This window comes from Colletotrichum chrysophilum (genome assembly GCF_026319265.1).
Source record: "Colletotrichum chrysophilum strain AFK26 chromosome Unknown scaffold_5, whole genome shotgun sequence".
NCBI classification, from domain to species: Eukaryota; Fungi; Ascomycota; class Sordariomycetes; order Glomerellales; family Glomerellaceae; genus Colletotrichum; species Colletotrichum chrysophilum.
The window spans coordinates 210529-222979 of record NW_026517292.1 but is presented as its reverse complement, the minus strand read 5'-3'; the positions used below and the strand labels follow the sequence as shown (position 1 = coordinate 222979).

At 57.4% G+C, this 12451-nt stretch overlaps 5 protein-coding genes across 5 annotated transcripts; 3 read left to right on the top strand and 2 right to left on the bottom strand.

Moving 5' to 3' along the window:
- On the top strand, nucleotides 1-2283 carry COL26b_001169 (uncharacterized protein; the record flags this gene model as incomplete). Its single annotated transcript, XM_053174127.1, has 4 exons — nucleotides 1-1006; nucleotides 1057-1238; nucleotides 1289-2133; nucleotides 2196-2283. 4 exons carry the CDS (start codon nucleotides 1-3, stop codon nucleotides 2281-2283), a joined length of 2121 nt encoding a protein of 706 aa, XP_053041837.1.
- A 365-nt stretch (nucleotides 2284-2648) lies between these two features.
- On the bottom strand, nucleotides 2649-3566 carry COL26b_001168 (uncharacterized protein; the record flags this gene model as incomplete). The annotated part of the gene is made up of 1 exon (XM_053174126.1): nucleotides 2649-3566. One exon carries the CDS (start codon nucleotides 3564-3566, stop codon nucleotides 2649-2651), a length of 918 nt encoding a protein of 305 aa, XP_053041836.1.
- A 1021-nt stretch (nucleotides 3567-4587) lies between these two features.
- On the top strand, nucleotides 4588-5819 carry XYD1 (D-xylose 1-dehydrogenase (NADP(+)); the record flags this gene model as incomplete). Its single annotated transcript, XM_053174125.1, has 2 exons — nucleotides 4588-4642; nucleotides 4702-5819. The coding sequence occupies 2 exons, from the start codon at nucleotides 4588-4590 to the stop codon at nucleotides 5817-5819; spliced, it is 1173 nt and encodes a 390-aa protein (XP_053041835.1).
- Nucleotides 5820-8120: 2301 nt separating this feature from the next.
- On the top strand, nucleotides 8121-9125 carry COL26b_001166 (uncharacterized protein; the record flags this gene model as incomplete). Its single annotated transcript, XM_053174124.1, has 1 exon — nucleotides 8121-9125. The coding sequence occupies one exon, from the start codon at nucleotides 8121-8123 to the stop codon at nucleotides 9123-9125; it is 1005 nt and encodes a 334-aa protein (XP_053041834.1).
- Nucleotides 9126-10085: 960 nt separating this feature from the next.
- Nucleotides 10086-11110, bottom strand: COL26b_001165 (uncharacterized protein; the record flags this gene model as incomplete). The annotated part of the gene is made up of 2 exons (XM_053174123.1): nucleotides 10086-10794; nucleotides 10881-11110. 2 exons carry the CDS (start codon nucleotides 11108-11110, stop codon nucleotides 10086-10088), a joined length of 939 nt encoding a protein of 312 aa, XP_053041833.1.
- Between the last annotated feature and the right edge of the window lie 1341 nt (nucleotides 11111-12451).

Genomic DNA, 12451 nt, shown 5'->3' with positions numbered 1-12451 from the left:
ATGTCCGGCGGCACTAGAACTGTCGAGTCTCCAAACGGCCATCCACCGCAGCCCAGCTCTCGTCGCAGGCCAAAGAGACCTGATCCGGCGCGAGCCAAGGGCAAAGGCCGCGCCCATCCAAACGGCAATATTTTTGAACAGGGACCACTGACTGAATGGCCACCGTCCGGCATGTCAAGTAATGAAGAGCTCACTCTCGGTGATGCTGTCGCCCTCGTATCGCGAGGTGTGCCTGCTCACAAGGGACACAAGCGCCCTGTTCCTCACGCTTCAGATCATTACTACGCTCTCTTTACGACGTCTTCCAACGGAGACCCAACCGAGGAATCCGATGTGGTCAACTTACACGACTCCATGACCCAACTCATGACTCTCCGTATGCAGGGTCCTGGTCTCGCCGATTACCCTTGGGAGACATTGGAACAACCCAGTTATGCCTTCTTTCACGGTCAACGCCCTGGCACCATTACCCTTAACCAATGGGCTGCCATGTCGAGCATACTGCCACCGAGGATTGCCTTGAGAGATTCCGGGGTGACGCCTCGGGAGGTCGACTTGGGCCACATATTCAGGCGTCTGAAAGAGCTCGAGTCCGGCCTTGAGGATGACGACGAAGAATTCATGTACAGAAGTCTATACCGCCGCTTTCTTCGCGATCCCGACAAGCTGCTGAGTCCGCACAAGACGCTTGACAAGCAGATTACTGATCTGATCATGGTTTTAACACGGCCGGATTGGATTGACTTTACAAACCCCAAAAACCAAGTCGTCACGCGGTTTATCTTCGACCCAAGTCACTCCAGCCAGGCTCAGTACCTCAAGTTCTGCCAGCAACTCCTGCTCAGCATGGAGCTTGACCTCCGCATCAACTCGAGTCTTCATGCTGACTCGGCAAAAGACAAGTTGGTACTGCAACTTCCACCTACCATTCAATGGAATCTCGCACTTGCGAGACGTTGGCGGGAGCACGTTAGGGTCGAGAGCTATGGGAAGACGGTCGATCAGAGTAAGTCAATGAGCGCAGCACTTTGACGGCATACGCTCACGATGTCGCAGTAAGCCTCCGCTTCAGATTGAAGAAGCGGCAGATCAAGATGCTTCGACGATTCGCTCAGATGATGAAGTGGCCAAACCTTGGCCAAACCCTGGACAGCATGAAGCAGCGGGACATCGAGGCGAGTCTCGACATCATCAGCTCTGATGCATTGGCCTTCTTCAGCGGGCTTGTGCTGCCAGGTGTAAGTCTCCCATTTCCCACGTCATCGCGCTTGAGCTAACCTTCGACCAGCCAACATTCCCGTTTCTGATTATGAATACCCTGATCGACATCGATCCTGACAAGGCTACCGATTCGCTTGCCCTCCTCACACATCTCCATCCTCACTGTGGATTTCAGTACAGGAACAGTTACACGTACTGGACTGCTTCATCCATTGTTGGCAAGGTCCTTGCTCCCACTTGCAGGTCTTTGGCTGGCTGGGTTGGGCCCGCTCGACCAACGGCAGACCTCGGCCGTTCTCAGATCGCGAGAGTGCGGTCGCGCCGACCCCGTCAACGAATGACGCCTGAAGATGTCCAGTCCATGAGCGAGCGATCCGACCCTCTTGGCCCTCCGGCTGAGGTGTTCCCCGTCAAGGAGTACAAACTTGTGGGGCCGGATGCCGACGACATTGTCGACACGGTGCGCATTGAGCTCCTCAGCTTCAAAGCTATCCCAGACCGATTCCAGGAACCACCGCCTGCGCCGAAGGTGTATGATGCCACGATCCAATTCGCTGTTGATGGGGTTTCGTGGCCAATGCGTCTTACCTACGACGTGTCCTTCATTTCGGCATGGCCTTGTTCAGACGGGCCGCACCCATTGTTTTTCGACTACGTCTACCAAACTGTACGGGCGGACGACATCATGAGCATCAAAGACTGGGGTGGGTTATACGGACAGTCTCAAAGTGCGCGCAGCTCCCGGACCAGTTCTAATCCGGGCCCTCATACAGCTTCAAGCCAGGAACAGATTGATGAGGAGCAAGTCTTGGTTGTGGAAGCATTCGGGGTAAGGGATAACGAGGTATTGGCCAGAGCTTGGTGTTCCCACTGGGGCCTCAGCGCCATCGTTGCTGATCTTCGCAAGACTTGGTTAGTTCTACTTGCCGTCCCATATTCTTTGTTTGAACGAGGGAAAGCTGACCTTTGAACAGTATGGCTTGCGCCATTCGAGAGGCGTATGCAGCAACTTTGACGGTTGTGATTCTGGTCGACAGTCGAGAATACAACGACGACGATTAATGACAATTGATGAGCCACGTTTGTTATAATGGCGACCCGGCAGGATAGAAGGGAAAAGTCGAGGGATAATCTGGCCGTCATTGATTAAAGCTTTCTTTCAAGTTTCAAGATACCACTGCGAGTATACTTTACGAGGGCGCCAACTTCATAGTGGGACGCCGGGATGACGTCGAGGAAGGAGGATGTATTTTGCATGAGGGCTGGCTGGCAGCTCTGGCGCGTTTCTGCGAATTACGAAATACCCCGTGGCAGAATGCATTCTTGGGCGTTTCGTCATGAATGCGGGAGAGGTACCTTGCTCTCCCTATGAATACACTATTACCGGATAGTCTTTGCGTATGATTCTCTCTGCCATTCTTCTTCATTCACTTGGTCTCTCTAAGAATAAGCTTGAAGGCTTCCAAGCTTTGCTCCCAAAGTGCTGATCCCTCGCCGGCAGCCCAAGCCGTCACCTTCTCCACGCCCTCCAAGTCACCCTTCATCCGAGATTCGTTCGTTGTGCCGTCCAGAACACTTACGCCTCCTAAGCCTAGCACGAGTCCGTACATGGCGACCTCGTTGCTCACCCCCACCGCTGCAGCAATCCCCCCCACCAGTTCACTCTTGACAATACCTGGATTCGCCGTCAAGGTCCAGAAAGACTGAAAATTGATACCGCGCTCGCGGCAAAAGACGCGCACGGGGGTGTTGTAGGCCTCCTTTGGGTTCAGGCGATTCTGGACGACGACGGGCTTGACGGCGGCATCTTTGCAGAGGGCCTGCAGCTCTTCCAGGTCGACGTTGGATATGCCGATGGTGCGGATGCGATGGGGCACGTAGGACTCCAGGGCACGCCAGGCGAGGAGGGTGTCCTCATGTTCTCGGAATGGCGAGTGTAGCAGCACGCAGTCTAGGTAGAATTCGTCCTCCGCCGTGGCGGGCTCTTTGGCTGCGTCTGCCGACTCGGCTACCGTCTCCTTGAAAAGAGACCTGGAAACAGACAGGCGCTTGAATGAGGTGGCGACTTGCTCGTGGACCTGGTCCGGGATGGGAAGCTCGGACGGGGCCGGAGAGAACTTGGTCTGGAGGTAGAGGGATGAACGGGGGATGGTCTTTGGGTTCTGGGTAAGCCAGGTGCGCAGGCCGGCGCCGACGCCCTCTTCGTAGTAGTGGTGGGACGCCGCCGTGTCGAGGCCGCGGAAGCCGGCCGAGAGGGCGGAGACCACGAGAGGGGCCGTCTGGGCCTTCTTCCAGGCCGTGCCGTAGATTAAGCGGGGAATCGGAGCGACGGTGTTTGATGCCATGGTAGTCAATAACGCCGGTGAGTCAGGCGGTGAAGAACGACAGCTGTTGCTTGGCAAATTGACTGGGGAAAGGGAGATTACGCCGTGTTGTTACACCTTGGTGAGTGGTTGGCTTGCTTGAGGAGATGCAATCAAGCAATGGGGCTCAAGCGGCGTGGGTCACGGTCGGTTCGCAAGGCATGAAACCCTTGCCTTCCAAAAAATGCAAGACTGTCGTTGAGATATGTAGCAGCCGGGCTTCTAGAAGTTCGATATCGCAGGAATAGCCTCATGCAAACGGCCGACACTCCGCGGTGTTAGTTTCGGCACGCCCATTCCCGCCAACGCGCGGGATTAATACCCCGCCGGAGCTCGTTTATGACGTCTTATCAGTGGCCGATAAGAGATGGAAGACCCCGCCGCGGGGTAAGTCCCGACTTTCCCCCGTGCGAAACCCCCAAGCTCTCTGAGAGCTCTCGCTCAGTAAACCCCTAGCTGGCCCAAAGGGGAAAGTCTAGGAGTTGAACCTGTACATTTCTAACGTCTCATAGTGGGAATCCTCGTCACCCAAGGCGCGTATCTAGGGCGTCATCCATGATGTTTCGAGACTCGGGGTTTGCACAGGTCCAATTTCTAAGCATCACCCGCCGAGCAATTTAGCCGGTGCTTGGGCGGGACTGGCGGAAACTCCGCCCGCTGGACTTGAGCATCGTCGCTTGCTGCCATGTTCTAGTACCTAGATATTTCCAGAGGCAGGTAGTTTCGTGTTCAAGAAGGTACCCATGTTTTCCCGCTCTCGTACCCCGCAGCAGCTCCCTCCGAGGACTACTGCGCCTGGTGGTGTGGAGGGGCGCGTATCGACGTGCAATTGAAAAAGGAAAAGACACCCTCGCCGATTCGCACCTTTTTACCGTCCCGTGTTCCTCAGTCAACTGTCGTTTCCTCTCTCTATATAGAGTGCTACTCGACTTCCTTCGATTCTAGTTGTACCCTCAGTCTGATTCAGCTCGCAAGCACTGTCAGCACCCGTATCGACTTCACAATGGCGCCGCACACTGTCAAATGGGGCATCATGGCCACCGGCTGGATCGCCGAGAGTAAGCCCTCCTTTACCACAGGCAAACAAACATTGGCCATTGACGACTGATCACTCCAGCCTTCTGCAAGGATCTCTTGACCAACCCTGCCGCCCGCGATGTGACCGATGTCGCCCACAAGATCGTCGCCGTCTCCTCCTCCCGCGACGCCCAAAAGGCCCGCGACTTCATCAAGAAGATTGACGGCCCCTCGGACGCTGCCACCTACGGCTCGTACGCCGAACTTGTCGCGGACCCCAACGTCGACATCATCTACGTCGCGACTCCGCACAGCCACCACTTCCAGAACGCCATGCTGGCCCTCGATGCCGGCAAGAATGTGCTCTGCGAGAAGGCCCTGACCGTCACCGCCGACCAAACCCGCCGCCTCGTCGAGACCGCTCGCGCCAAGAAGCTCTTCTTCATGGAGGCCGTCTGGACCCGTTACTTCCCCCTCAGCATCAAGATCCGCGAGCTCATCGCTACCGGCGCCATCGGCAAGGTCTGCCGCGCCACCGCCGACCTGTCCTTCAACAACAACACCGAGGACCCCAACAAGCTGTCTTTCCCTGACTCCCATCGCATGGTCAACCCAGAGCTGGCTGGCGGCGCTCTGCTGGATCTGGGCATCTACTCTTTGACGTGGATCTTCCAGACCCTGTACCACCTGCAGGAGGGTGAGAAGGAGTCCCCCCAGGTTCTCGCGGCCGTGCAGAAGTACCCCGTCACCGGCGCCGACGAGTCCACCAGCATGATCCTCAACTTCCCCAAGCACCAGATGACCGGTATCGCGACGACCTCGATGCGCGTGGCAACCGACCCTGATGGCGCTGGCAAGTCTGCACCCGCCATCCGCGTCCAGGGCTCCGAGGGTGAAATCCAGGTCGCCCACCCCGCCTTCAGGCCGCTGTCGTACAAGTTCATCAAGAAGGACGGCACGGTCGAGGCCGTCGACTGCCCCATCCCCACGGACCCGGGCCGCAACAACTGGGGCCACGGTATGTTCTGGGAGGCCGACGAGTGCGCGCGCTGCTTGCGCGACGGCAAACTCGAGAGCTCAACGCTGCCGCTTTCGGAGAGTCTCGTCATCATGGAGACGATGGACAGCGCCATCAAGCAGGGCGGCATCAAGTACCCCGAACTCATCACCACCGACAAGTTTGACCCCAAGAGCCCGCTGAACCTCGGAAACGCCTGAGCCAGTCAAAGTGTAGCAGAGTGGAGCGAAAATGTGTAACTAGATGCAAGACGGCAGATGAGGTACACAAGGTTCGGAGTCGGCGGCCGCCTCCGCGGATCCGGGACCGGCGCCCAGATCCGCCATCTCGGAACGGGACGGAGGCAGCCGTCCAAGAATCTTTCTAATAGATGGAAATAAGCAATTGGCCTACTCCGTCTTCCTTCGTGACCCCAAAGTCGTGTACGTACTCGCCGTAGAAACCTGGCAAGCAAGCAGGAACCGGTTCGTCAGTTTGATTCTACTCTCACACCCACCCCCTGCCGCTATGCATCCCTCCTTCCCGAAGAACCCTGATGAGGCAGGCTTCCTTCCAAAATAACGTCAGCGCCCGGCCAGGCAAGGTGTGGGAACTTGGAAGGAACCATTCGTCCCAAATGAGGCGCTCCGTGCAACTCTGGATCTGCTACAGCTAACACTCTGCGAGCCTCACCTCACCCTACACACTCATGCAATTACCACACGTGGCCTCGGAGACGACTGTGTGACTCGGCCAGCGGTACAGCGCAGACATAATCTCGCCTGGCAGCACAATTCTGGTGCTGATCGGAGATTAAGCAGGTCCCAAGGACTCGGCGGCGCCCTTGGTCTCTTCGACAGTGGTTCCGGCTGCATGTGACGACATGGTCCGACGAGAAAGGAAACGGCGCGATGCAGGGATTAAAGTGACGTCCCTTTTCCTGGTGTAAGTGAAGCGTTACGAATAGAGACTTAATTAACCCAGGGATGCGGAGACCCATCGTTCACCGATCGAAGCAAACATCGGAATCACACACTGATCCCCTGGTTACCACTTGCCCGCCTTGCTCTCTTTCTCCTATTCTGTGTCCCGATGCATCAGGGGGGGAAAGGTGTGTATTTCCCGGAATGGACTCCGGTCAGCAACCTTGCCGTTCGGGGGACGTTCGCAGGAACCCCAAGGAGGGCTACCAAGATCCCTGGTGGCAATCACGCAAGAAATCATCCAGGGTGGTTCTCCATCCGTTCATACCGAGTGATCGGAATTCCAAATTTCGTTTCGAGCCCCGGTCGAGCAATGCAACGTCTACTCTTTCCTGGACGTCTCCTTTTGAAAGCTTTCGTGTCTCGATCTGGGTTGCTCACACGCCGCACCACACACCCCTCTCACCCCTTTTTTTTCCCCCAACCAATCGCCAAAGCGGCTGAAGAGTATGCAGGAGGACCAGGGTGAAAATAAGACGACAAGCAAACACACGATCCATGGGTCGAATGCCGGCGGTTCTCTCAGCCCCTCAAATGCCGCTTCTTCATCAATGCACGAACGAACGAGGGAGGAATGCCGTCATTGGAAGCCGTTGCCGTTCAAACACGGGCACACAACGGGCATTGTTTAGGCGGTAGGTTCGTGATCAAGTACGACCCCGGAGCAATACTCGGCGTACCCCGAGCCGGGGATTAAAGGGCCCTAATCCCGGAACGCAACCCCCGTTCGAGGCGCGCCGTTCGTAGCGCTAGTTCTGAGGTGTGCCGCACCGTACCTATCCGTGCCGCATTGACCATTCTGCGTCGAGGACCCACCGCACACAACGCCTACACGTTTTTTTTTCCTTCTTCCTGTCTTTCCCTACCTACGGATACCTGACCTTACCTACGTTAGTGTCCTCCAGTGTCAGCAGCCAGCGCAAACTGGCGGGTTGGTGCAGTGCAGGAAGGCAGACAGACGCCACAGACGCACGCTCAGACTGGTTCCTTTTCTCCTCTGGCTCCCAGTCGCCTCATCGTCTCTTGGTTCCATCCCACGTCCCTTCTGCAACCACACCCGGCGAAGGAAAACCATCTTCCAAGTCCTGCAGTCCGCGGCGCACGAACCCTCCGCAGTCCACCCATTTTTCTGCGTCCATTTTTGTCTTCGAAACCTGCTCCCTTGCATTAATTATATTGGCACCAAAAGCCTGCGCGCAGCCGCCCGGACGAACAGAACACACGCCCAGACAACGGGCGCTATATTAACGCATACCAACCTTAACGGGACCGCAGACCAGGGCCCTGGCTGAGATTGCACCACCTCACCTCCTCTGCTTCTGTCCCACCCAGGACGGAAACTTGCCTCAGCGTGGGTGTGTGACTACAACACTTCCTTGCCACACTACACCGGCTACTACCTAGACAAGGGGAGAGAGCTTTGTTTTCGCTCTCGCCGCAAACACTGCCCTGTGAAGCTCGACCCTCCTGAAAAGGGAAATCAGCTGTAGCATACCTTGCTGCAACAGCTCTCAGCCCAGAGATTAGCTAGCCGCCCACATGGGAGCGTCATCCGGCCCCCAACCCGGCGCCGGCACGGCCGTGCCCGCCGCCGATCCCCATTCGCCGGAGCCCCCTTCTGCTCTCGGCGACTCCTCCGCCGCCGCCGCAGCCCCGTCATCAACGCCAACAGCCCAAACTCAGACCGACGGTCAGCAGGAAGACGCTGAGTCCTACGAGTCCCGCCACGTCCACACCGTCTACGAGGCCATCGCCCCGCACTTCTCATCCACCCGCTACAAGCCCTGGCCCCTCGTCTCTTCCTTCCTTCTATCCCTCGCCCCGGGCTCCGTCGGCCTCGACGCCGGCTGCGGCAACGGCAAGTACATCGGCGTCAACCCATCCCTCTACATCATCGCCTCAGACCGGAGCGCGAACCTCGTCTCCCTCGCACGGGACTACCAGCCCCCGTTCTACAATGAGAACGCGCCCAAAGGGGCGAAGAAGAAGGGCGGGAGCACAAAGTCCACCACTACCGCTGCCGCTGCTGCGGCTCCCGTCGAGACTGCTGCTCCTCCTCCGCTAGTAGCAACCCCAAAAAACCAGGTGCTAGTCGCCGACTCGCTGGCCCTCCCCTACCGCCCCTCCGCCTTTGACTTTGCCATCTCCATCGCCGTCATCCACCACATGTCAACCCGCGAGCGCCGCCGTGCCGCCGTCGCCGCGTTGCTGTCCTCCGTCCGGCCGGGCGGCCAAGGCCAACAAGGAGGGGGCAAAGTTCTCGTCATGGTCTGGGCCCTCGAGCAGGGGAACAGCCGGCGAGGATGGGACGCCGGCGCGGACCAGGACCAGCTCGTTTCGTGGGTCACCAAGGGCAGCAAGACCACTGACACCGAGGCCGCCACCGAGGAGGATAAGAAGCCCAAGGACACGACCTACCAGCGCTATTACCACCTCTACCGCGAGGGCGAGCTGGAAGAAGACGTCGTGGCTGTGGGCGGCAGAGTTCTCGAGAGCGGCTACGAAAGAGACAACTGGTGGGCCATATTCTGCCGGGACTCATAGTTCAACAAAAATGAAGCAGCAAAAACAAAAGGGAGGGCGTCACATTGGAAATGATAGGACTGGTGACAAAGAGGCAAGGGAAAACAAGTGATCTAGGGACCTGCAATTCTATCATGACCATATCCCATCTCTTCATATCAAGTGACATCTTTCGTTTCTCCTCCCCCTCCCCTCCCCGATACCCAAGGAGACAATACATACAGACGAAGTTTCACCCACGCGGCCACACATACACACACACACCCCCAACCCGACAACACCAAACCCACCGAGCTATTCACCCATGTTTCCTTGTGACACAAAAATAGCAATGACGATAAACTCCCTTGGTTCCATCTCCCCCTTAACCCGTTCCTCACTCCGCCCCCGCCCACCCCACCTGCCGGGTACCGTGGAAACCCAACGGCAAATAAAAAAAAAAAGGTTCGTTTTCTCTTCGCATACGACGTCGCCGGCTCAGAACATGTGTGTTTCGAACATGAGAAAAAGGAGAAATAAAAGTTAAATGACATGAAGTAGAAGAAAAGAGGCGGGGTAGGGGAAGGTAGATGGTGGTGAAGGACACACGAAATTCCTCCTCGCTTGGAGCGAAGGCGGGGCCCGATTACCGAGAATTTTGACTGACTGACGTGGAATTGGGGAAAGCTTGTCAAGCCCGCCGCGTGTGCGTGGTGGTAACGATGTTGTTGTGTATGAGAAGTAAAAAAGATGAAGACAAGATTTTTGCTCCGATCCCGATGCAACATGCCAGTGCTTCCCATTTCTCGTGCCTCTCACAACACCACGAGCAGATGAGAGAAAAAATCAACACAAACCCCGGAAGTTCCCCATGCTATCATGAAAAAGAGGAAAAGGGGGTGCCGCACACGATGGCCATGCCGAACCCCTCTACCCCTTGAAATAAAACAGGTTTTTTTTCCCAACTCCAAGTTCGCCTCACCACCTTTGCTTGCCCTACTGTCATGCCATACGTCGCCTTTCCATCTCCTCCTGACGAGGATCCAAGTGCCGTCGTCGGCTCGTCTCTCGTGCGCCCATCTCGGTACCTGGGCTCGCTCTTCTCTTGGAGCCGGCAGGCTCGTGAGGAGGGTAGTGGAGGGCTGGCAGCAGCGGGCCTGGACTGGCCCTCGCGCTGGGTACGGGGCTAGCTGTAGGCATGCCGCCCATCGCGTACGCTGGGGTGCTGTACGGGCTCACGCCGGTTGTCAGTTCGGCTACTCCCGGAAGCATCCCTGCACCTCGGCCCGGCGGCAGGCCTTGGATCGGAGCCAGGCCGGGGCCGCCCGGCGGTCCAATGCCCGCCAGTTGTACGCCCTCGTTCGGATCCGGACCCATAGGTGGCCGTCCAGGAATGCTCTCACGCCTGGCAGCAATGACTCGGCCGCCGGGGATCGGTGATATGCCGGGAGGCGGTCGGCTGTATCGTGGGGAAGGTCCGCCAATGTCCCGAGGTAAACTGCCCTGGGATTGCGAGTGCATGTGGCCGCGAGAGGGCGAGTGTCGGTGGCTGCCGCCTGGTTGATCGACGTTGACCGCTGTGAGGGAGAAAGGCACCACGCCAGCACGCCGGGCCATGTCCGCTTCGCCCAGCTGCCAGTGCATAGCTTCCGCAGCACGCCAAGGAACTGCCATCTCCTCTGCAACTTTCGCCCACATCTCCGGTTTGAATCTGGACACCAGGTTAGTTCAGCTCTCCGCGTTGTCAGGTGATGGAAGACCGCATTTCTCCCACGATCTCAACGGGGCGATTCGTACCTCTCGTACAACCGTGCGAGCTTGTTCTTGCGCTCCTCGTCCCATTCGCTTCGTCTCTCAAGGTAGTTCTGGTAATGAAGTCGACAGCTGATGGCACTCCGTCCCGGCAGGCGTTTCGAAATGTCCTCCCACTTCATCCCGCTCCCCCGAAGCTCGATGATTAGCGCATCCTCCTCCGGCGACCACTTGCTCTGCTTCTTTGCCGGAGACTCCGCGACGTGCGGCGGCATGGCGCGCTTGCCGCTCGCAGCCAAGCCCGGTGCTACGGGTGGCGGGACATACGGAGGTAGTCCGCTGACAGGCGCCGTGGCCGCCGTGGTTGCGGTTGTGGAGGGGACTGACGAAGATCGAGCGTGTTGAGGAGGAGCAGCGGAGGACTCATCTGAGTCGGGGGCCTTCAGGAGAGACGCGATATCCACGGTGACGGTTTTGCCGCCTAAGTAAGTGGGATACGGCCTTGTGTCATGGGCGCGATAGACGCGCGCCAGCTTTTCGGTTTGCGGAACGCCACCCAGGAGGCGGCCGGATTTTTCTTAAAAATGGAGCTGGAGGGGCGATGGTCGGTGAGATGTTCCGACCTTTCTGAGGGGCGTATCGAATACTCGTGGGCTCGTTGGGAAGTGCTCCCAGCTTCGCAGGCAGAGATCTGGGCAAGGTCGACTCGCTGGAGAAGGCAGCAGGATGGAGTTGGAGATGGACCGGAGAGTCGTTGACGAGTGGGTATTAGTGACAAAGGAGCCCGTAGCTGCGGACGAGAGGAGCAGTGGAGGTATCGTGAGCGTGTTGTATCAGGACAATGGACGGCTCTGGCCTCGTGAGATGGGAAACGTCCCGTGTATCCTGGTGGAGAGTGAAAAGGGGAAAAAGATCTGAAAAGGAAGGAGGACCTGAGCTCAGATCAAGACGGGTGCGTAGCTGGCGGTGTTTTTGAAGGAAGTCATCAACATGATTGGGCCAGTCCGAGAGGCTGGTGACCAATGATCGGGGAAATGAGCTTGCCTGGTGATGAGGCAAGCAGGCAGGCAGGCAGGCAGGCAGGCAGGCAGGCGGGCAGGGCAGGGCAGGACGGGAGGGCGTCGGCGTAAGTATACGTCAGTCAAACTAGGCTGCTAGAAGTCTTCATCAGAAAGCGAAGCTTTGCCAGAGTCATCGTTCTCCTACGGAAAGTCGGTAGAGGCCAACGAAACAAGGTACAAGCCAGTCTACGTCGGGAACTTGCGGTGCTGCAGATTGTGAATGGAAGAGAAAAGAATTAAAATGGACCAAGGAAGCAGTAGTTGGAGGGACGGTGATGGGTTGAAGAGGTAGTGGAGGTAGAGAGGTAGAGGTGGGGGACGGAGACCGGGGTCTGATTAACAAAGTGACAGCCAGGGCCAGAAAGACTTCTCTTAAACTGACGAGAGGAAAGTCATCGAAGAAGAAACGAGAGGAGACTTGAGTGGGAGCAAGGGAGGGGCGTGTGGAAGGGCGTGAGTTGAGGAAAGAAAAAAAGAAGAAGACGGCGGGATGAGGTTGACGAGCCCAGCGGCGGCACCACAGCGGCAGCAACCCAGCAAGCAGTCCAGCAGGAG